General features: G+C 38.7%; 3 protein-coding genes across 3 annotated transcripts; 2 read left to right on the top strand and 1 right to left on the bottom strand.

Moving 5' to 3' along the window:
- The first annotated feature begins 3,024 nt into the window (after positions 1-3,024).
- On the top strand, positions 3,025-6,281 carry LOC149038475 (uncharacterized). Its single transcript, XM_089184028.1, has 2 exons — positions 3,025-3,827; positions 3,947-6,281. Exons 1-2 carry the CDS (start codon positions 3,025-3,027, stop codon positions 5,067-5,069), a joined length of 1,926 nt encoding a protein of 641 aa, XP_089040154.1. The 3' UTR covers positions 5,070-6,281.
- Positions 6,282-13,696: 7,415 nt separating this feature from the next.
- LOC149038474 (uncharacterized) lies at positions 13,697-17,488 on the top strand. Its single transcript, XM_089183855.1, has one exon. It carries the CDS (start codon positions 13,697-13,699, stop codon positions 16,436-16,438), a length of 2,742 nt encoding a protein of 913 aa, XP_089039981.1. The 3' UTR covers positions 16,439-17,488.
- On the bottom strand, positions 15,143-17,926 carry LOC149038473 (chromobox protein homolog 8-like). The gene is made up of 3 exons (XM_089183856.1): positions 17,648-17,926; positions 17,481-17,566; positions 15,143-17,218 (listed from the first exon to the last, which is right to left on the bottom strand). The coding sequence occupies exons 1-3, from the start codon at positions 17,825-17,827 to the stop codon at positions 16,801-16,803; spliced, it is 684 nt and encodes a 227-aa protein (XP_089039982.1). The 5' UTR covers positions 17,828-17,926; the 3' UTR covers positions 15,143-16,800.
- Positions 17,927-21,684: the final 3,758 nt, after the last annotated feature.

Below are 21,684 nucleotides of genomic sequence, written 5' to 3'. Positions count from 1 at the left end.
ACATTTGGAAGTGTAGAACTCCAGAAAATCGACAATGTTAGTGCTGGTCTCTCTTCCGTCACTTTTTACATGGAAACGAGGCTGGAATAAAAGCACCCTCAAAACGGGTCAAATCTTTGAAAAAGTGGTATGAAAAAGATGTAAAAAAGTAATATCACAAGAATATAATTTTAATGAACATTTTTCTTATTTATATTCAGATTTTATGAACATCAGTAGACTGCAGTGTTATTTCAAAGTTCTTTGAAATATTTAATATTTTTTTCAACAAAACGTTCTATAAAGGCTATATACCGCCTTAAATATCCTTGAGCTATGTCTGATGTGGTTTAAAGTAGCGAGCTTTAGTGGTTACGGTTGCTTTAGGAAAAATAAATGCCTTGTCTTCTCTGAAAGATAAGGAATGGTTCAAGCCATGGCAAATTGGAGTAACATCCAGCAAAAGTCATCCATGCGGACAGATAGAAACTGTTGGTCGCACTGAAACCAGGTAATAACATCGTTCCCAACAAAATTAGTTAAAGTAGGACGTCTGCCTCCGAAACTAACTTCCTCCATGGCAACTACATTTTGAGCAGAATCCAGTGATCGCTTCCACCAGGTCTTATGTTAGTAGGGATCACAACACCACTGGCATGTGCTCTCGCTAAGCTTTCATTTGCCAAGCTGGTCTCCACTTGTTCGATCTCTTCATAGGAAGAACAGTAACCCATTCTGTTTAAAAGTGTTATCAGTTATTTGGAACCAGTTAAGTGCTTGAAGGTCATAGCGAGACCTACGTGCTTGTCAGCTTTACTCTGGCATGTGATGCACAATGAATAAGATCCTGCCCAGCCATTACAATCTTCCACTCATCGGTTGTACTCCTTGCACTAGAAGGTGAGTCGTCGCTGTACTGTTCTCCAGTAACAATCCACCTGATAAGCCAATAAAGGCTCTTGGGAAGAAGAGATTTTGCAGTATCCAAGTGTAAATCTCGGATGTCAAGTGGGTTGATGTTAATGCCCTCACATCTCAGCATCTCCCGCCTGATAATGGAAGCTATAGTGTAGATGTCTAGGAAACTGAAGTTTCTGACTCTGGCTTATCCATGCTGATGGAGTTTGTTTCGTCACGTAATGGACGTAGTGCTTGCTGCATTTATGATGTCAATTAAGGAGATGGAGCTGCTGAAAACAATTTCCGGTCTGGATTGTTGAGGTGACTGATGGAAAACAAGACATTCCTTAAAATGAGCCATCAATCGTGCTTTCAGCTTCTGCTTTGTGTAGCAACCTGCATCAATTCCTATCTTTTCCAGCTCCTTCTTGAACATTGCCAGCAAAACGTTCATGTCGTAGGCTTTCCTTCCTCAATTTCGGGGGTTATGACCTTCAGTAACTGATTGAAGGCTTGATCAAAAGTGTTTTCCTCTCTTGTGGATGTAGCGACGTTCTGTTTCCGCTTGATATTAACTTTGATGATATAGCAGGCATGACACGCTTTGTGGTATTTTCCCTCCGCTGCAATAAGATCATAGCTAACCGACCGAAGTATAGATAACAGTTCATGGTCTCCTCTTGCCTCTGCAGATTCCTTTATACTGTTGCATGCTTCAAAGGTGGCGATGTTTATTAGCTATCGGTCCTTTTTTCTTGTTGTATTTTTGCAGAAAAGACACTTTGACCAGTCAAACACCATGCGTCGCTCTTTAGATTCTGCTTGAACATCACTTGAGGATTGTACTCCATAATACCGTAAATTCTGTTTGCTAGTATATGTTTCGTAACACGATGAATGCCACAAAATATCTTTCCTCACTAAATTACGGAGATCGTCAGCTGACAAACGATGCGAGATTTCATCTTGCCGAACTTCAAGAGCAGATATGACTTTCTGTATTGAAGACAGTTTTCCAGAGCCAAGGACGTCACTGCTACTCTAGCAAAAAATGCACTTATCGAAAGAAGTTTTCTTTGCTCTCTTTGCCGGCATGGGAAAAGCTGCCAACCATCCTTTTCCTCCATGTCGTCTACAGCATTTGTTAGACTTATTACCTGTGCAGATAATTTATTTCCAGACGTTTTCACTTTTAAATCGGCTTTTACAAATAATACATAAAAATTACGTATCTGACAGAGTTTTAAAATAAAAAAGAGCTCTGTCTAAAAATCCTGCTGATAACCTCAACACATTGCTAAAACATGTTTTTTAAAGGAAGATATATGATCAAGCAGGAAAGGAAAAACAAATGATAATATTACTAGCAGGTGCAATAACGATGTTCTAGAGTCTCAGCGCATTAATTTTGAGAAAAACGAGAGCAAACAAGTCGCCGTAATACAGTTAAGATATCAAACCTTATCTATCTTGAACTCTTTGATGGCCGTTTACATCCACAGTCGGATACAAAACTCCGTTTACAAATCTGACTAACTGATTGAGTCAGGAGTTTATACAGCTGGTACTACCTCAGTTTTGATGCTTAGCAAGTCATATAACAGAGGTATTCGTACCCACAAGTTAACCATGGAGGCGCTCTTCAGGTTGTTGTGGAAAGCCTTCCTAGACTGGCTGTCAAGACAAGCAGTTGGTATGGATGACCGAGTAAGACAAAGTGTTGCTGACCAAAGAAGGGAGTGTCGGAATACAGTGAGACAGGATTGCTTCGTTAACGATGCCTGGAAAGCATTTCAAGGTTGTGTCAATCCTCTCATGACACTGTTTGAGCGGTTGAAATCTGAAGGCAGAGAAAAGTCCAAAGTTTTTAGTTTCTGGGAAGGATACATTAATATAGTGCAGCTGCTTCTGCAGTTCGTTAAAGCTGAACGAACCGGAAACTGGAAACTCCACCTCTCCGCCACAACTGAAATGGTTCCCCATTTTTTCTCTATGGACAGGGTCAACTATTCCAGATGGCTTCCAGTCTATCTCTCTGACATGCACATGTTGCAGTTTACTCACCCCGCAGTTCACTAAGAGTTCATTACTTGAAACCACAGTGTAAGCCGCTATAACCAACCGTTTGCGCAAGTTTGGCCGGATATGGCCCTGAAACAATCAATTAACCTTGATACAAAGACAAAGGGGGGCATAGTTGGAATGAGTATGAACGAAGATGCTGTAGACCGATGGTTCTTAACCATTCACGAGCGAGCAGCCATGACACATGCACTAAAGGAGATGTGTGGTCTAGAAAGCTGCGACCGCATTGGGACACATAAGGAGGCTGAAGCCACAAGAGTGAGCAGAGATGAGAGAGACGTACAGAAGTTGTTTGAAACCTTCAAGAGTGATCTCCTCAGTGACGCTTTTCAGATTCCAGAAGAAATCTCAGAAAAGGAAATACCCTTAACCTTAAGTAATCTTGCCACTGGTGTTGTTTTTCCAGGCGCAGATGGAAGCATTCTTCTCAACGCAGAAGAGTTAGGCAGAAAAAGCATGGAAACATTTCTTTCATCGCGAATCCAGAGAAATGAAATCAATTTCTGGGATCCAATCCAGCAGCTGAAGATTAAAACATTCAGTTCTATGGCAAAGAAAGTTGCAGTGAGCAAACAGAAAGATAAGACTGTAACTGTTAATGCTGATCGTGAGCTTTTTGGTCGCCTTCTGATTGCTGCGAGGAACAGGGATATTGATCTCAAAGAGGTTCTTTCTTATGAGCTTTGCGGTGTACCAGTCGCACTTGTACATCCTGATGGCAGCCTCAGGAAGACGACAAAAAGCACCCTAATGTATGTCCTTGAAAACAATGTTACGTGTAGATCAAGCCTGCCTTCATCACAGCACCCTACAGCATGTTTAATTGATGCGATGGCTCTCATTCAGATAGTTAAATCAGCAAGGTCTGCGACATTTAGCCAGTTATCGCAGAAATACCAAGACATTGTCACTAGTAAATTCCATCAGAATAGTCACACCAGAGTAGACCTAATTTTCGACCAATATTGGCCTGTCTCAATTAAGGCACATGGGAACGCAGCAAGAGAGGAGAATCAAGCTCGTTTGAAATCAACATCCACAGTGGATCCACGCCAGTACCGAAGCAGTGGTCAAAATATATCTCAAACCCAAAGAACAAACAAAACTTAGCCGCCTTTCTCTATAAGTCGTTAACAAAGAACTTACCGGCATATTTAGGCCCTCAGCAGAAGGTCGTCCTAGGTGGAGGATACAAGGATGGATTAAAAGCAGTGTGTCTCACTAGTGGCTCCGCAGTTGTTGAGCCAAATCTACGTTCGGATCATGAAGAGGCAGATACAAGACTTCTGCTTCATGCCAAACACGCTGCAGCCACTCATCCACGCATTGTGATACAATCACCAGACACTGATGTTTCCGTACTTTCAGTAGCACATTTTTCAGATTTAAACTGCCAGGAACTGTGGTTAAAAACAGGCGTCGAAGACAGACTAAGATACCTACCTGTCCATGAGATTCAGGCTTTCCTGAGGGAATCTCTTTGTAGATGTCTTCCATCGTTCCATGCACTGACTGGTTGCGACTCTACAAGTGCCTTCTCTGGAAAAGGGAAGAAGAAGGCGTGGAAGGTACTGCTGACGAAAGAACAGATGCAACGTGATCTCTGTACTCTAAGACAGAATCCTGCCATACACGAGCCCGCGCAGAAGGCTGCTGAGTCTTTTATCTGCTCCCTTTACACTTCTGCAAAGAACTTTTCAAATGTAGACGACATTTTTTGTCAATGTAATTTGAAAAGCGAAGACCTGCCACCGACTTCAGAATGCTTGTCTCATCATATCAAGAGGGCTAACTTCCAAGCCTTTGTTTGGAATAGAGCTTTGGTTCCACTTCAGAACATTCCCTCGCCAGACGAACATGGATGGAAGCTGGAAAATGGCAAGCTATTCCCTGTTCTGATGACAAGGAGTCCTGCCCCAGAAGGCATGACGGAGCTAACAACATGCCGCTGCACAACTTCAGAATGTAAACGTAGTTGTTCCTGTAGGAAAAGTAACCTCTCTTGTACGGAGGCCTGTTTATGTATGGCAGATGAAGGATGCTGCAATCCTCTGAATGAAGAGTTGTTGTCTGACAATGATTCTAGTGCCTCTGACACTGAGTGACATTTGTTGTTTTTTATGTCAGTCTACAAATTACATGTACTTATCAGATCATTACCTCTCCCGATACAGATCCGAACAACGGGCCGATAAATTAAGGTTTTGACTGATGTTTTACAATTCCGATTCAACGATTCTTTAGTATGCGACAAAGATTGGTAAAGATAGCAAATTTCTTAGGGGGTAATTTTAAAGACCTAAGTGTTTGTAAGACAGATTATCATCGGTGGTTGTAGTTTACACGTAACGAAATTAGAACATGTTGCAAACTGGTATCTTTTTTACTTACAAAATGACATCACTTAAAAATACCTACTGCTTTCACATTGTGAAGAGCTGTTGCCAGTACCTTTCACTCGCAGTCGTCTCCATTTGAATTTCAAAGAATGACTGACGGCAAGAAGCCTCCATACCTATTGTTCCACATGTGGTCGTTAGCTTAATAAACAGAATCCAGTCTCTGTACAGCAGAATATTAGTAAATCCGCATTTTTTAATTTTTGTCATAAATTAACAGAAATAAACGTAAAATGTTGGCAGATATGCATAGAAACAATTTTTATAGGCTATCATAGAAATGCCGGCATTCATATGCTTTCATATTTTCACAGCATCTTTCATTTTTTCAAAGATTTTCACCCGTTTTGAGGTTGCTTTTATTCCAGCCTCGTTTCCATGTAAACATTGATGGAGGAGAGATCAGCACTAACATTGTCGATTTTCTGGAGTTCTACGCTTCCAAATGTATTTTTTTAAATGTAATTCAAAAGTGGACGATCTCTTTGTTTCCTGATATGATAAAAGGCCTGAATACGTCCTTTACCCCAGTCTCAGCTGGATATGAAATATGTCAGGATCGTCAAAGGAGGCCGCTTTTTGATGAAAAAATAGTCATGTGACAATCACGTGACATGCTGTCGTATCATGTGAACACTTATATTGTAGGCAGGTACATGCTCATCATTTTTCTAGTAGGGTTTGGGGCACTTTAGTGGAAGAAGATGAAATTTAAGGTCAATTTCTGTTTAAGCCTCGTCTCCATGTTGAGTGCCGTGTCATTGTATAAAACCCCATTTATCTCGTCAGGGGTACCACAATTCGGGACTACATAGTATCTTATCTTAAAGAGCAGGTATTGGTCTATCAGAATCAGATGCCAAACCTTTTCTGTCGGATGGGTTGAACCAACTCCTTAAATAAGGCTTTTTCAGAAAATAGCTCCTTGACTAGTTGGCTATCGTCGTCTGTGACAAACAACCAAGGGGTTTTACTTAATGCGTAGGAGGGGGTTAGTGGGCGGATTTTATTTGTGTCACGATTAAATTTCCCTAATCCACCCATAAGGCTATGTAATATCCTCATTTCCCCCCACCCCCTCATTGGCAGTCAGGTTTCTTAAGCCCCCCTCCTTCCCCCCCCCCCCCTTCGTACTAATCCTTCTCCGCTCCAACTGAAAACCATGTCAGGTGAACGAACCAAAAATCTTGAGGACTGGACGAAGACTGTGATTAAGTCACTGATAAAAAATTACGGTGCAAACTGCTATAACAATTTTTTGAAAACAATTTTCATTTAAAGAAAGAATGACTGAAAAAGACGTGGATAATTTTATGACTGACAGGTTTTCTATACTTGCTTTATTGTTAGCTTTGTATTTGCTTTCTTGATTCTACAGCTTAATGAGTAACATTTTTTACACGATTTAAAAGATATCTGCATATCATTGAGTCATATGTTCAGACTATCCTGTTAAAACAGAGTGCGCAATACAGTATAATACAATTTAGCCATCAAAAATTCCGTTCGTTCTTCTGTTGTAAGTCCACGATCGAATCGTAAATTCCTGTAAACGAATTTTCCGTAAGTGTCTTATGACGGCGTAACTAATCAAAACATGGATAAAATCAAATTGTTCCGACTGAACCCAACTGGAAATGATGGCTTACTCCCAACTAACCAATCAATACATGGCGTAACCGATCAAGGTATGAATAAAATTAAGCTGTTCCGTGGGAACCCAACTTTTAAATTTATGTATCTGTTTGACCTTTATCTCTCAGGACCTCGTGCGTGACTCGTTTTCAAAAAAATTTGGATTTTTTTTCATTGATCTAGTGAATAGATTTTCAAAAAAGATATCTCATAATCAGGAAACTATGGAAGATGTTCGGAGACGAATGACTTTAATTCCGGGGCTTTGAAGCAATATTCACATCTTGAGGGATCACACCTAACTCTACACGTCCCCGCGCCGCAAATGTTTGGCCAAAGAAATGACTAACTAGTCGACAAAACTTATATTTGATTGACGTCAGGAGGTTCATCGTAATCAAATCGTAATCTCACACACAAACACTGCCGGTATTAACAGAGTCTACAGGGATGAGAAATTACTGGGATTCGTCAATCAAAGAACTCACCATTCTCGTTCGTCTCTATCACGGCGGAAATGCATTTACAAATCATTACTTTTAGGGCAGCCGCACGTCAAATCAAACAATAGAAATCATGAGCCAAATGTCAATCACTGAAGCAAAGTAAGTGGCTAAATGAAGCAAGTTGGTCATAACTAAAACAATTAAGTCTTGGTTGAGATTAATTTTGCCTCTTGATTTATAACTACTGAGGCGCGTCGAGATAACCGAACGAGAACAGTAGCAGAAAAAGTTTCCATTCCACAACTGGTCTCCACTAACTCTTGTTCAGCGCCCTTCCCTGTGTGCGACGATCTTAGTCTTGCGTAGGTTTTTCAGATGCTGAAATATGTCTGCTGGTAAATCACATGGCATATGTTGTTCAAGTTAATAACACCGTTGAACTTAAGTTTTTAGCCTCTCTATCTTGCGCTCTGTTAATGTGTGAAATTTCACTTTCAGAGGAAGATAAAGAATAAAACGAAATAATAGGACATCGTTCAAGCCAATCAAAGGCTGAGTTCGCCTTAAGGGGATTCCCCTAAACGTTTAACACAATGCCATTCGGGTCACGATTCTCTCATCACAGAGAGTCAGAGTAATCCCCTTTCAGCGTTGATTTTTTTAAAATAATTGTTAGCATTTCATTCACATATTAATCAATTTGTCTCAAATCCCCCCTCCCCACCCAAGAAAAAAAAAAGAAAAGAACTTAAAGAAAACCATTCTCTCGTACGAAAACAAAACAATGCACGGTTATGTCTGTCGTGACCTGGTATAAAAACAGAATACTCAATATAACTGAAACCGTTTAAACTCGGTGCGAAACGACTGATCCATTTAAAATTTACTGGCTAATTCACTTTTTAAAAAGCGTGGATACAAAACAATTTTAGTTATAACTTGAAGACTACAAAAAGGCTGGCTAGTGCAGTAAAACTACGTAAAACGTATTTGCGACTGTAACATTTCATATGTAAACAACATTATTGGAAAGGAGAGAGCTAATCCTCCCTCAAAACACATCGTGATTGTAAGCGGCTTTTTGTGAACAGTAGAAGAAGCTAAGTAACTTACATGAGTTCAAAAAAGTCTAAACTTCTGTCTTCTCGTGGTTCCAATCTGTTGACTTGTCGTCTCTGACTGCAACCCGCGAGCGAGGACCGTTACACACCAAAGATTAACATACAAGTCACCAAACATTTTAACATCCACTTTCAGATGTTCTTCCTGTCTAGGACATGTTTAAAGAAGCGTTGTCTGACCGAAAAACTGCAATTCGAGGCTTTAAAGCCAGCAGGTAAGCGTAGTTCCGAGCTCCACGTGTAAAGATCCTGACACAAGTGAGATGAATATTAAATATCGGCAATATATTTGCAATTCAATTCGAACTTTCCGTGCGTGCTTCGCAATCGGTATTCAAAATGACACCGTGTGGAGCAGGGCAAAATGTTTCTGTTCTGGCGGTGATATTTGTTCAGTCCTTTTACGAGATCAGGTATACTTATTTGGCGGAACCGGAAGTCAAAGTGTCAATCGGCAGAATTCTCGTATGGTGGAGTGTTACGATATCAGGTCAAATACCTGGCTCGATGCTCATTCTATGCCATATAATGATACATATTTCAAAGGATGCCCAGTAAGTATGTTTAAACTCAAACTCAGGAAAGGATGTTTTCACGGGAAAAGTTCTTTCTAGATAAATGGAAAACGTATTTTCATTTCAATTATGAGGTGAAAACATTTGTATTTGCGAACTGTCACTCAATTTGGCAAATCTGTTTACGCTTTAATCGAATTGAGAAGGCTTGTCTAACGTATTAGTTAAAAGGAACAGGATCTCATTTATTTCCAAGAGTTTGTTTTAGTATTGAAGGAGTAAGTCTCTAAAGAAACTGCGGTACTGCGTCGTTGAGGGGTATTACACGATAAGTTGGTTTTCTAATCTGAAGTGATAATGTAAATTGTGTACTGTCGGTAGTTTCTGAAGCTGGCGTTTCGAGCGTTAGCCCTTCGTCACAACAAATGACTTTGTTCTTGAAATAAAAACCGTGATCATTGGAAGGTCTGCTAGTTTGTTTACAATAATGATCGAGAAGATGTGGAAATGGTTTCAAATCGCAAGCAGAATGTATCATAAATTTATATATTAGACCAGTTACCTTAAAACCATCTGGAGGTTCTCGCTGAACGTAAACAAATTCTCGAGATAAATTTACGAGTGTAAAGAATGCTTGAAATCACCTTTTGACTTAACAATCAAAAATTAACATTCATGACTGAGATCTTCCTTGAGTCACGCGACTGGAAAAAGATCTCGCAATTTTCTTTTTTTTATTATTAATGAAACTGTTAGAGTTAACCATTTCGGATTAAAATAAACTTGTTTGACTGTCAGTGAGATATCTTTCTGTTGTAATCAAACTCTGAAACTGCTATCGTTTCTTCGGATTGATTGCAGATTTAATAACAACATAACATTCAAGAAAAGTACACTGATGGCGGAATATTAATTTGTTCATGTTACGGGTCGTTTAATACGAATGACAATATTGAAATAATTTGTTTCACACAACAATTCCAAAACTCTTAACCAACGACTAAAATTTATACGAAATCTGATTATTTCTTACTTATAGTTGAGTTTAGAGATACAACACTCAAAAGAACTTAACAAATATCTAAGAATTGTGACGCCACTACCTCTACAGTCTCATAAGACCCATCGTTTACACTATCCCAAAAATCAAACAATAGTTGGTTAAAGAAACATTTACATAAGCTAATCAAAATTAAACAGTCCATTGATCAACCAATCTGCGTCGTCTTCCGTTGGCTAAGACTGTCAATCGTATCACGTGATGAAGAGAGAGAGAAAGAGGTAAAATTAAAACAGTATATTTTCGTATTTTTCATAATATATTCAGCCACGGACACGGGAATACATGCATTCAGGCATACAAGAGGAAATGGGGTCTATATTCCCACCAGAAAATGAGGAATGCTCTAAAAATCGAGATAATACGTTGGCAAACAAATATTTTTGATTCCTAGATATGAATTAATAAAAATTCGTCGGCAAAGTTGTACATAAAAAATATCTCAGCTCTACCAAGTCACTTGTACGGTACACTAGTTCAGTATACACGTTTGTAACACAACCTTGTTACACAACCCAAAGAAACACGGAAGCAAGTTCTATTATGGTTTTTCCTTTTATTTTAAGGTTTTTAAATTCATTTCCAACTTTAGAGGCAATCATTACTAGATTTTTTACCGCGCACCAAAGTGTACTGGGGAAACACTGTCTGATTGCTTTTTATCACCGAGTATCAATTAAAAGTTTTCAAGCAAATCATTCATCTTTCAGAGCTGAGCGTGTGTGTTGCGTTTATAAAAGGCAAACTAGAATGACAAGAAAGAATCCCTGGACCATGGATTATCGCTCAAAGTTATTTTCGCTCACTCACCGAAAATTTGTTTTCAACTAGCCCATTCTTTCATCATGCTCTTGTGGGACTTTGCGTGTCCTAATCGCTTGATTCCCACATCTTGACAATAACACGAACACCAGGAGTACTATAATGGCACCAACGGCAGCGGACACAGCACACAAACATATATCTTTGGATGGAAACATCTCTGGTTTAGCCTCTGTGCTTCTGATGGCCCCTTACTAGATGCGAATTTGCAAATAAGAACCAACTACTAAACTCACCAAGCAAGCTTTGTTGCATCTCATTAACTAACTGACTTAAGAGGTATGTAGCAGATGGCGGATCATATTTCAATGTAGCTAAGGTGCGCTAGCTGGGATGCGCTAATAAGGGGATTCCCCTTATAAATATTCATTATTTGCAGAATATTTGGACGTCACGCCTTTTTGGTTTAACATTTTTTTTCGCTCTTTTCTCGGTCAAAGTTTACAGTGGGCCTCTTTTGTTGTTGGACTTTTGAAAATTGTGACCAGAACCTTCCGAAAGACAATTTCATATAAATATATCGCCTACTTAAACGTAGTTCACACTGAAATGTTGAATGTGTTTAACATGTGTATTTCGTGACCGGTTGTCACGAAATACTCGCCCCGTCTTCTTACTGAATACAAACACGCGAATGCAAAGACTTATATATCACATTTTTAAGACTGTTATGACTTGAACTCAAGTTCAAAATTTTAAATTTTGATGAATGGGAGCAAAACTGCGACTTCAACACAAACAAATCAGAATTGGAAAAGTAATTTTTGATTTATACGTCGGAAAGACCGAGAGCTTAGGAATAATCTCTGATAAACGATAATATTTCCCAGTATTAACCAGTCATTGATCATTACTTTTAGTGAAATGTTTAGTATTTTACTATAATGATAAAACAGAGCTGAGGAAAAAAGCACTGTATCAAGGTTTATTTGCGTCCTGTTACAAGGTTTCCGGTTGCATCTGGTTTTACGGCACTTAGTTGTGAAAATTCTGGAACTACAAAACCAAAAGTTTCCGGTTGAAGAAGTAGGGACAGTGGAAAAACGTAAACTATTCGTTTTAATAGTAAAGCATGATAACATGGCTGCTTAAACACATTATTGTGCTTCAAACTGGCTCGATCTAGTATGTCGTTATAAGAACTTCGTTAAGCGATTCTGTGTTAAAGTTTGAATGCAGTTTACACAAATCAAAATGTAACGAATGGTGTTTCGTTAAAAAGAAAATGCGTCTCAGTCGTAGAAATTTACATGTGTGGCAAAATAAATGTGAGGTCGTATTAAATAATTTTCTTGATAAACAGTGACGTTTTACCAATAATTCACTAACCCATATGAACTAATTAACATAAGTTATATGCAATCTTGAGTGGGTGCCTCTGACAACATATGTAACTCTGAAGTGTGGGTGTTTTTTTTTTTACGACGTACATATGCAAATATATTCATGCCCCTCTGAAATGTGAAATATATGCAAAGTGAGGCTATTTCTATAGTGTTTTTATCTCAAAAAGTCGCAACAAACCAGTATTAACAGATCTTTACGAGCCCAACCAGGAGGATCTAGATTATCCTGAGCTTTTACGCAAGTGTTCAGAAATTGAGATAAACATCTCCGACAAAGAAATTTAAATAGTCGAGCAGGACACAAGGACTCCAGCGAAGGGGCCAGGATTTTTTAGATATAGATATAGGAACTGCGGTCTTTTAAATGTCACGACACATTACCCAATCTTAACTTTCATTAAACGCCTTCAAGCAGAGTTTGAATAAAGGGGCTTGAATTTAACAGTTCCTCAAACAAATAATAAGTCGTTTTCTAAAGCCCGAGGTTTGTAGCCTTTGGTTATATGACTTCGTTATTTACCATATAGCGCCGTCGTGGAAGAAGTTTGTAGTCTCTAGTTATGTTAAGTTAAATCGTATTGCCTGTCCCGACCTCAAGGCCTAGAGGCTGTCTTATCTAATGGTTCGTCGCATTAAAACACAGGTTTGAGTGAGGATGAGAAGGAGTCAGTCAAGAGATTCTTTTCGGAGATCTTGTGTTTTTTATTTACTAAGTTTACTTGTACCGAATGAACTTAACAGGATTGCGATGATCTGTTAATACAAGTCAGGCAAATCCATGGCCAGAAATCCGTGACAGCATGGCCGCCACGCACGCGCATCGATGTCGAACTCGGTCTTAGGTTACAAACGAGTCGCAAAATCACTACAAGGAAAACAGTGCGCTTTCAGCTAACCTTCTTTTAATAATTGCTCCTGTGTTACAACCACCAGAGGAGACAAGTTCTTCCAGATCGCAAAATAAAGTGGATTATATGTACAACCTTTCGCTGCGTGCTCTGTGGGCATTTGCATGTGTTAAAGCGGTTCCCGAAGCAATTTTTGATGGACGTAGAAATCCTCGCACTCCGCCATACATTTTCTTAATAACTGTCCGAAGGTAGCATAAATCGTCGAAAATCAACCCACTTCACGGGTTCACAGGAATGTTCTTCCAGATCGAACTGGTTTGTTCACATGCTAAACTTCATTTATAGTGCAAAAATAGGAGCCATTGAAGCCACTAAATCGGTTCCAAACTTGGTGGAAAAACGGCCCAAATACTGCTAAATAGTTCTCAATGTGACGCCATTTTTAAAACCCAAGAAAAATTTCGGGAAAACGCCATGTTTTTAGTCGACCGTCAACCGTAGTTTCTAGCCCCTTCGTCCTCCATCTTGAATCCCAAAATGCTTTACTTGACCTATGTAACCGTGCCTTTAATAAATTGTGCAATGGCGTTACACAATATCCGAAAATTTGCAAGTAAAATGAGCGACGAATTTAGTCAATGTTGCTCGCGTTTTAAGGATGCAATCAAATTCACTCAACCGGAATTAAGATATGAGGCGAGGGAAAAAGAGAAAAGAGTGCTTTTTACTTTGGAAATTCCTTATCCTCTTTTTAGAGAATGGCATAAAACTGTTCAAGAACGAAACGTTCTGTCGCGTGACACTTCCGGTCAAGATTTGTCAAGCGGATGTGAAGAGATAGAGGCAAATTCTCCTTCTACAAGCGCAGCAGAAAACTCACCCACGGCAAAAAGGTTCAGCTACATAGATTTGGTGGAAAAGTGCACATTCAGGCAATGCTTTGCCTTTAGCGATGATGAAAATATACGAGATGGAATCGATGAAGCTTTGTTAAATATTGCTTATAAAATTTCATTAGATTACAAAAAAACTAAGGGCAGGGCAAGAAAAGAGTTGGATAATCGAGTCCGAAAGTTTCATGTTATGGAGGGTCAAATAAAACCTGTACATGAACTCTATCAAGAAATTGAAAACATACAAAATGAGCTACAAGATTGGAAAAAGGCCTATGAAGATTTAGAGTTGGAGAAGGAAAGAATCTATGAGGAAAAGGTGCTGGCAGTGAACCAAAAGGAAAATGAAACCCAAGTTTTGCAGAAAACAAACAAAGAGCTTGAAGATTATATTGCATCATTGGAAAATTCTGTGGGAGTTAGTTCATACCAGGGAAAACCTCTTTCAACTGTGAAAAATAAGTTCAGGACCTTGAAAACTTTTATTTTACGAGCTGAAGCTGCTCTCTGGTTCTGCTCTTCCTTTGGTGTTGAACTAGTTGGGTTAACTGTCAAAGAATCAGACAGTGATGTGGTTCACAACATAACAAGTAAACCCAACTGTCAAGATTTACCCACTCAAGCAGGAGAAAGAAAGTATAGTACCTTGTCCACACATGAAAAAGAGAATGTTGAAAAAATCCTTTTCTTACTGGACAAATTTTGTGTGGGGGATTCATTTTACCACGAAATTTCCATGATCACTGATAGTCTACCAAGGTCCTACTTGGTCAAACAATGCCATGATCAACTGAACAAAATGAGCAAAATTGAACCTCTAAATGCTAAGTTTGAAGGGGCCAAAGTAACTTCCGCTGAAACAGTGTTTAAAATACATATCTCTGATTTCCTGAAGCAAAACAGTGACTTTGACCCCATCAATGATAAAATCAAAATCAAAATCAATGGTGATGGTGCCAGAATGACAAGAAATTCAAATTTTATTTTACTTTCATTTTCCATTCTGCAAACAGAGGAGTCCGTAATGCCTGCAAAAGGAAACAGAACTCTTGGCATAGTCAATGGAACCGAGAGTTACCACACAATAAAAGAGTCATTCCAGAGTTTATTCAATGAGGTAAATGACTTGACTGCCAAAGGTAAAATGAATGTGGATGGCCAAGAGATTCAAACTGAATTATATCTTGGTGGTGATTATAAATTTATTTTACTGATGCTTGGACTGAAGGGGGCAACATCTAATTATGCTTGTGCCTGGTGTAAAACACACAAAAATGATCGCTGGAGAATCAACAATGACTATACAAGTTATAACACTCTCCCCTTAGCAAGAACACTGAAAGAAATGTTTGAAATGTCTAAAAAATCCAGAGATAATTACTGTTGTGATAAACAACCTATACTAAATATACCACTGGATCGTATAGTGGTAGACGAGCTGCACTTAATGCTGAGAATCACAGATATTTTGATTGGAAATCTAGTGCAGGAGTGCCTTGACTGGGATAAAGATGATGACTTAGACCATAAAAAGGGGGCAGCAACAGGATTACACCTAAAAAGCCTTATTAGGGTAATCAAATCTTGTGGTGTTTCTTTTGATGTGTGGGAACAAAGAAATGCAGATGGGAAAGGTAGCGGGAAACATGACTGGACAAGTCTCCTTGGAAAAGACAAAAAGATCCTTTTAGCTGACCTTCCCAGTAAGCTACATAGCATTCTCCATCCAGAAACAGCATCAACTGTGGTTGCAGTCTGGACAGAGTTTGCAGAAGTTTACAAAGTTGTCAATGACTGGAACCCTGAGAAAGACCCCACAGAATTTTTCATGAAAGCCAAAGAGTGGATTTCTCTTTTTGTCAGTCTAAATGGCAAAAGAGAAGGGTATGAGAAAGCCAGAGTTACCCCATACATGCACATTATGGTGGCACACATTCCCAAGTTCTTTGAGCTCCACCACTCAGTCAAAATATTTACAGGGCAAGGAGTTGAAAAGAACAATGATGTAGCACGTGCAATAATTCTGAGAAAGTCCAACAAGTGGGATTCTGCAGGAGATGTTCTGCGACAAGAGCAACGTCAGTGGGAGCTTAAAGAACACGAGAGGGAAGTACGCAATTACATGAAGCGCAAGGAGAGCTACTGGGATGTTGAAATTAAAGAAAACCAAAAAAAGGCACGAGTAAATTTAAGTCAAGATCCTCTCCAGCAATCTATTGAAGCTCAAAATGAACATCCCCTCCCTGAGTCCACTACCACTGACACTAGCTGTTCTCATATGACAGTGAAGCAATTGAAAGAAGAATTAAAGAAGAGAAATGCGAGAGGATTCAGCAACAAAACCAAGGCTGAACTAATTAAACAACTGGAGGAAATTTGTCAATGAGAAAATATGGAATATTTAGTATTCTGGGAGCATGAAATGGCTTTAGTTACTCTAAGGGGGGACTCCCTTACACATTCAAAATTATATAAACAAACTCACATGAAAAGCTACATGACAAGCAAAGAGTGCAGTGAAAACACATCAACTCAACAAAATTATAATTAACTTTGTAAATAAAAGCAATTTCAAGCAAATTCATACTGCGGATTAAGCCTAGGGTTATTAGATAGGGGCCATGTATATTTTGTACATTCAACTCACTTGTTGGTCATATTCTTATCAGCTTTTGCGTTCAGGTGGAACCCCTTACAGTCCCTAAAGCCATTACAGTTAATTTCAATTTCACTTTCTGTTTATAATATCTATGATTGAATAGTTACAGGTTGGCGACTGAAATCAATTGATAGTTTCTCAATTAACATTCTCTGATCTTCTTGAATTTTCCCATTTATAATAGAATATGTTTTTGGTGATTTTGCTAAAAACAATCTAATTTTAAATGGATATTTAACCCTTACCCCATCCCCATTACAATCAATAACCCTATCCCAGTTTTCTGGTAAATTACATTTTTTAAAATCATCCTTATCTAACAAAGTATACCCCTTCTCCCTTCCCTCCCTTCCTTTACCATAAAACAAAAAACGAAAACAATCATGATCAAAGTCCAAAATAACATTAGACCTTGATTTACTTCTTAATTTAAAGAGGACTGATAATCTCAGGTTATCAACGTTTCGAGTTAGCCTCTCTTTATCAACAATTGGCTTGTCATAAGTTCTGTAAGAAAAATAATGAAAATGGAAACATTGTAAGAGGGGTTGTCTATAAACAAGTAATACTCAAAGCAATGCAAAGGCAGAAGAAAAAGAAAAGCAGCAATCACTGCGTGTATTATTGGTGAAAAAAAATTAGTTAAGTATAAACCTTTCTATGAATGAGCTTATACGAGTGCATCTCTCTTGTAAATTCCGTATTTCAGCATGTTCAATTGTAATGGTAATTTAAGTACAGTTTGAAAAAATGATACAACAATAAATACCTAATAAGATCGGTAGTCAAGTTATCTTCATCTTCCCAACTATTATGAAACGCGCTGTATCCCTTCCATTTCACCAAATATTGAACCTGAAGATTTTAATTATAAAACTTTAGCATGTAAGAAAATTAATGACATACATCGTAGACCAGGGCAAATTGTGAACTCACCGTTCCATGTGATGTCCTCCTCGAGATTAACCTTTCCACGGCAAAATAATCAGAAGAAACATTAGCTTTCCTTTTTCTACTTTTTTTTTCATCCCAAAGAAGGTCCGCAGAAGAAACATTGTGTAATTGAAGAAATAAACCGCGGCTATTCTTGCTCGAATCCCTTACGCCGCTCGCCATAATTTGCTGTATGTAATCTGATGCAAGAACGCATGCGTAGTAGGAATTTTTTTGGATACACGAGCCCCCGTTTCAAACCGCTGACTGTCACAGATTTCTGGCCATGAAATTCTTTGCTCTACATCTGCCTGCGCTGTATTGAAGTCCAAACACTAATCGCGCACAACTTCTACTTTTCGTTCCATAATTAACTGTGTACTTTGAAAAAAAAAAAACATGACATGAAACAAGCAGTCTTTCCTCTCCTTAGTTAATTAACGGATTACACAAGAGAAACCTGCCAACTTTTTTCTCGGAAATCACATAAATAAAGAGATACAGAAAAGGCAAAAGAATCAACTGATCTGTCAGTTAAATGGGGCTTGTCAGCAATTTATGCCAAAGGATCATGTTGTGTTACTTCATTCGTGTCATTAAATCTAATCCCCTTTTAACAGAAAGCCCCCGGCATGCATCTACGGAACAAAAATGCTATTTAATAAAGATAAATATATTCCCGAATGACGGCCTCAAAAAGTAGCAACAATAATAATTTATTCTAAAAACTTGATTCTTGTGAAGCTATGGATTTCTAAACCTAACGTTTTTTGAGGGGCAAGCCTGAAAGGCAATGAGGCTTCGAAAGGAATTCCACTTCCTCAATTAATATTCAGTCTAAGGAATGTATAGTCGCATTCACAGCCGTTTTCCGGTCACATCACGTGATATGGTTTCGACTGAAATGCCTCGGTAAGCTCTTTACTCGCTTGCTCTACGCGGCGTAGCTGGGCGCTGATTACAAAACAGCGGCAATTGAACTTTCGGGTATTTATTGTAAAGGACAAGTAGTGCGTTAAAATTGAGCAAACTAAAGTCAACTCCTAATACAACTTGCAAAAGTTGTATTTAAAGCAGGTATATCACTCACTGGTTTTATCAGACATTCGGGTAACACTGAGCTCATCGCGATTATTTTATCTAAATGGTCGAAAGAGCACACTCCGGTATAATTGGAAGAATTAATTGATTTCTTCATTTTCTAAGTTTAAACACAAGTGCTCACCTTTTCATGAGGACCTCTCGTCATTTTCTTGTGGCTGCTTTTTTTTTCCTCAGTGTTTTCAAGTCTTTTCTCTCCCATCCACTCCAACAGTTTAAAAACAAGCACAGTTAGAACGCCGCCGATGAAACCAAACAAAGCACTCAAAAATAATTCCTCCGGAGAAAACTTCCCTCAAAGTTTGTGGTTGGTAGGCAATAATGAAATATTCTATGGACACCGCTGGAAGTCTTCAGTTTACGAAATTGGGAAGGTGTTCTAGTCCTTGCCGTCTTTGCCTTTTATAGCGAGATCTACGAAAAACTGACTTGCTAAGTTCGCTTTCGACAAGTTGTTGAAAATGACGTACTTCCGCCGCCCTGAATGGGTTAAATGAAAATTGTTTTCAAAAAATTGTTATAGCAGTTTGCACCGTCATATTTTGTCAGTGACTTGATCACAGTCTTCGTCCAGTCCTCAAGATTTTTGGTTCGTTCACCTGACATGATTTTCAGTTGGAGCGGAGAAGGATCAGTACAAAGGGGGGGGGGGGGAGGGGGGGAAGGAGGGGGGCTAAAGAAACCTGACTGCCAATGAGGGGGTGGGGGAAATGAGGATGTTACATAGCTTTATGGGTGGATTAGGGAAATTTCGTCGCAACACAAACAAAATCTGCCCACTTCCCCCCTCACCGTATTCGCTCATATTCAAAATTACAATATTCAAATGTACTGTGTGAGTAAAGCCTGTTTCACAAGTGCGATGTTTCTGTTGCCGTATTGTTGGTCGTGTGACAACCCTCGCTCGTAATCCTCAGGATACAGGAAACTTTCAGGTTGTCTCATTATAAGGAAAGAATGACTGAAAAAGACGTGAAGAATTTTATGACTGACAGGTTTTCTATACTTGCTTTATTGTTGGCTTTGTATTTGCTTTCTTGATTCTACAGCTTAATGAGTAACATTTTTTACACGATTTAAAGGATATCTGCATATCGTTGAGTCATATATTTAGATTATCCTGTTAAAACAGAGTGCGCAATACAGTATAACACAATTTAGCCATCAAAAATTCCGTTCGTTCTTCTGTTGTAAGTCCACGATCGAATCGTAAATTCCTGTAAACGAATTTTCCGTAAGTGTCTTTTGACGGCGTAACTAATCAAAACATGGATAAAATTAAGTTGTTCCGACTGAAATAACTGGAAATGATAGCTTACTCCCAACTAACCAATAAATACATGGAGTAACCGATCAAGGTATGAATAAAATTAAGCTGTTCCGTGGGAACCCAACTTTTAAATTTAGGTATGTGTTTGACCTTTATCTCTCAGCACCTCGTGCGTGACTCGTTTTCAAAAAATTTCGATTTTTTTTCATTGATTTAGTGAATAGATTTTCAAAAAAGATATCTCATAATCAGGAAACTATGGAAGATGTTCGCAGACGAATGACTTTAATTCCGGGGCTTTGAAGCAATATTCACATCTTGAGGGATCACACCTAACTCCACACGTCCCCGCGCCGCAAATGTTTGGCCAACGAAATGACTAACTAGTCGACAAAACTTATATTTGATTGACGTCAGGAGGTTCATCGTAATCAAATCGTAATCTCACACACAAACACTGCCGGTATTAACAGAGTCTACAGGGATGAGAAATTACTGGGATTCGTCAATCAAAGAACAATTAAGTCTTGGTTGAGATTAATTTTGCCTCTTGATTTATAACTACTGAGGCGCGTTGAGATAACCGAACGAGAACAGTAGCAGAAAAAGTTTCCATTCCACAACTGGTCTCCACTAACTCTTGTTCGGCGCCCTTCCCTGTGTGCGACGATCTTAGTCTTACGTAAGTTTTTCAGATACTGAAATATGTCTGCTGGTAAATCACATGGCATATGTTGTTCAAGTTAATAACACCGTTGAACTTAAGTTTTTAGCCTCTCTATCTTGCGCTCTGTTAATGTGTGAAATTTCACTTTCAGAGGAAGATAAAGAATAAAACGAAATAATAGGACATCGTTCAAGCCAATCAAAGGCTGAGTTCGCCTTAAGGGGATTCCCCTAAACGTTTAACACAATGCCATTCGGGTCACGATTCTCTCATCACAGAGAGTCAGAGTAATCCCCTTTCAGCGTTGATTTTTTTACAATAATTGTTAGCATTTCATTCACATATTAATCAATTTGTCTCAAATCCCCCCCTCCCCACTCAAGGAAAAAAAAAAAGAACTTAAAGAAAACCATTCTCTCCTACGAAAACAAAACAATGCACGGTCATGTCTGTCGTAACTAGGTATAAAAACAGAATACTCAATATAACTGAAACCGTTTAAACTCGGCGCGAAACGGCTGATCCATTTAAAATTTACTGGCTAATTCACTTTTTAAAAAGCGTGGATACAAAACAATTTTAGTTATAACTTGAAGACTACAAAAAGGCTGGCTAGTGCAGCCAAAACTACGTAAAACGTATTTGCGACTGCAACATTTCATATGAAAACAACATTATTGGAAAGGAGAGATAATGCTCCCTCAAAACACATCTTGATTGTAAGTGGCTTTTTGTGAACAGTAGAAGAAGCTAAATAACTTACATGAGTTCAAAAAAGTCTAAACTTCTGTCTTCTCGTGGTTCCAATCTGTTGACTTGTCGTCTCTGACTGCAACCCTTGAGCGAGGACAGTTACACACCAAAGATTAACATACAAGTCACCAAACATTTTAACTTCCACTTTCAGATATTCTCCCTGTCTAGGACATGTTTAAAGAAGCGTTGTCTGACCGAAAAACTGCAATTCGAGGCTTTAAAACCAGCAGGTAAGCGTAGTTCCGA

Source organism: Pocillopora damicornis, chromosome 10 (assembly GCF_964200805.1).
Source record: "Pocillopora damicornis chromosome 10, jaPocDami1.2, whole genome shotgun sequence".
Classification (NCBI taxonomy): Eukaryota; Metazoa; Cnidaria; class Anthozoa; order Scleractinia; family Pocilloporidae; genus Pocillopora; species Pocillopora damicornis.
This window is presented reverse-complemented; position numbering and strand designations above follow the sequence as displayed.

Excerpts from the sequence above, each read along its gene's own strand:
- LOC149038475 (XM_089184028.1), top strand. The coding sequence starts at position 3,025 with ATGGCCCTGAAACAATCAATTAACCTTGATACAAAGACAAAGGGGGGC. Across the intron at positions 3,828-3,946 it reads CAGATAGTTAAATCAGCAAG|AGGCACATGGGAACGCAGCA; the intron begins GTCTGCGACATT and ends CTGTCTCAATTA.
- LOC149038473 (XM_089183856.1), bottom strand. The coding sequence starts at position 17,827 with ATGGCGAGCGGCGTAAGGGATTCGAGCAAGAATAGCCGCGGTTTATTT. Across the intron at positions 17,567-17,647 it reads GGAGGACATCACATGGAACG|GTTCAATATTTGGTGAAATG; the intron begins GTGAGTTCACAA and ends TAAAATCTTCAG. Across the intron at positions 17,219-17,480 it reads TTGACTACCGATCTTATTAG|AACTTATGACAAGCCAATTG; the intron begins GTATTTATTGTT and ends TTTTTCTTACAG.
- LOC149038474 (XM_089183855.1), top strand. The coding sequence starts at position 13,697 with ATGCTTTACTTGACCTATGTAACCGTGCCTTTAATAAATTGTGCAATG.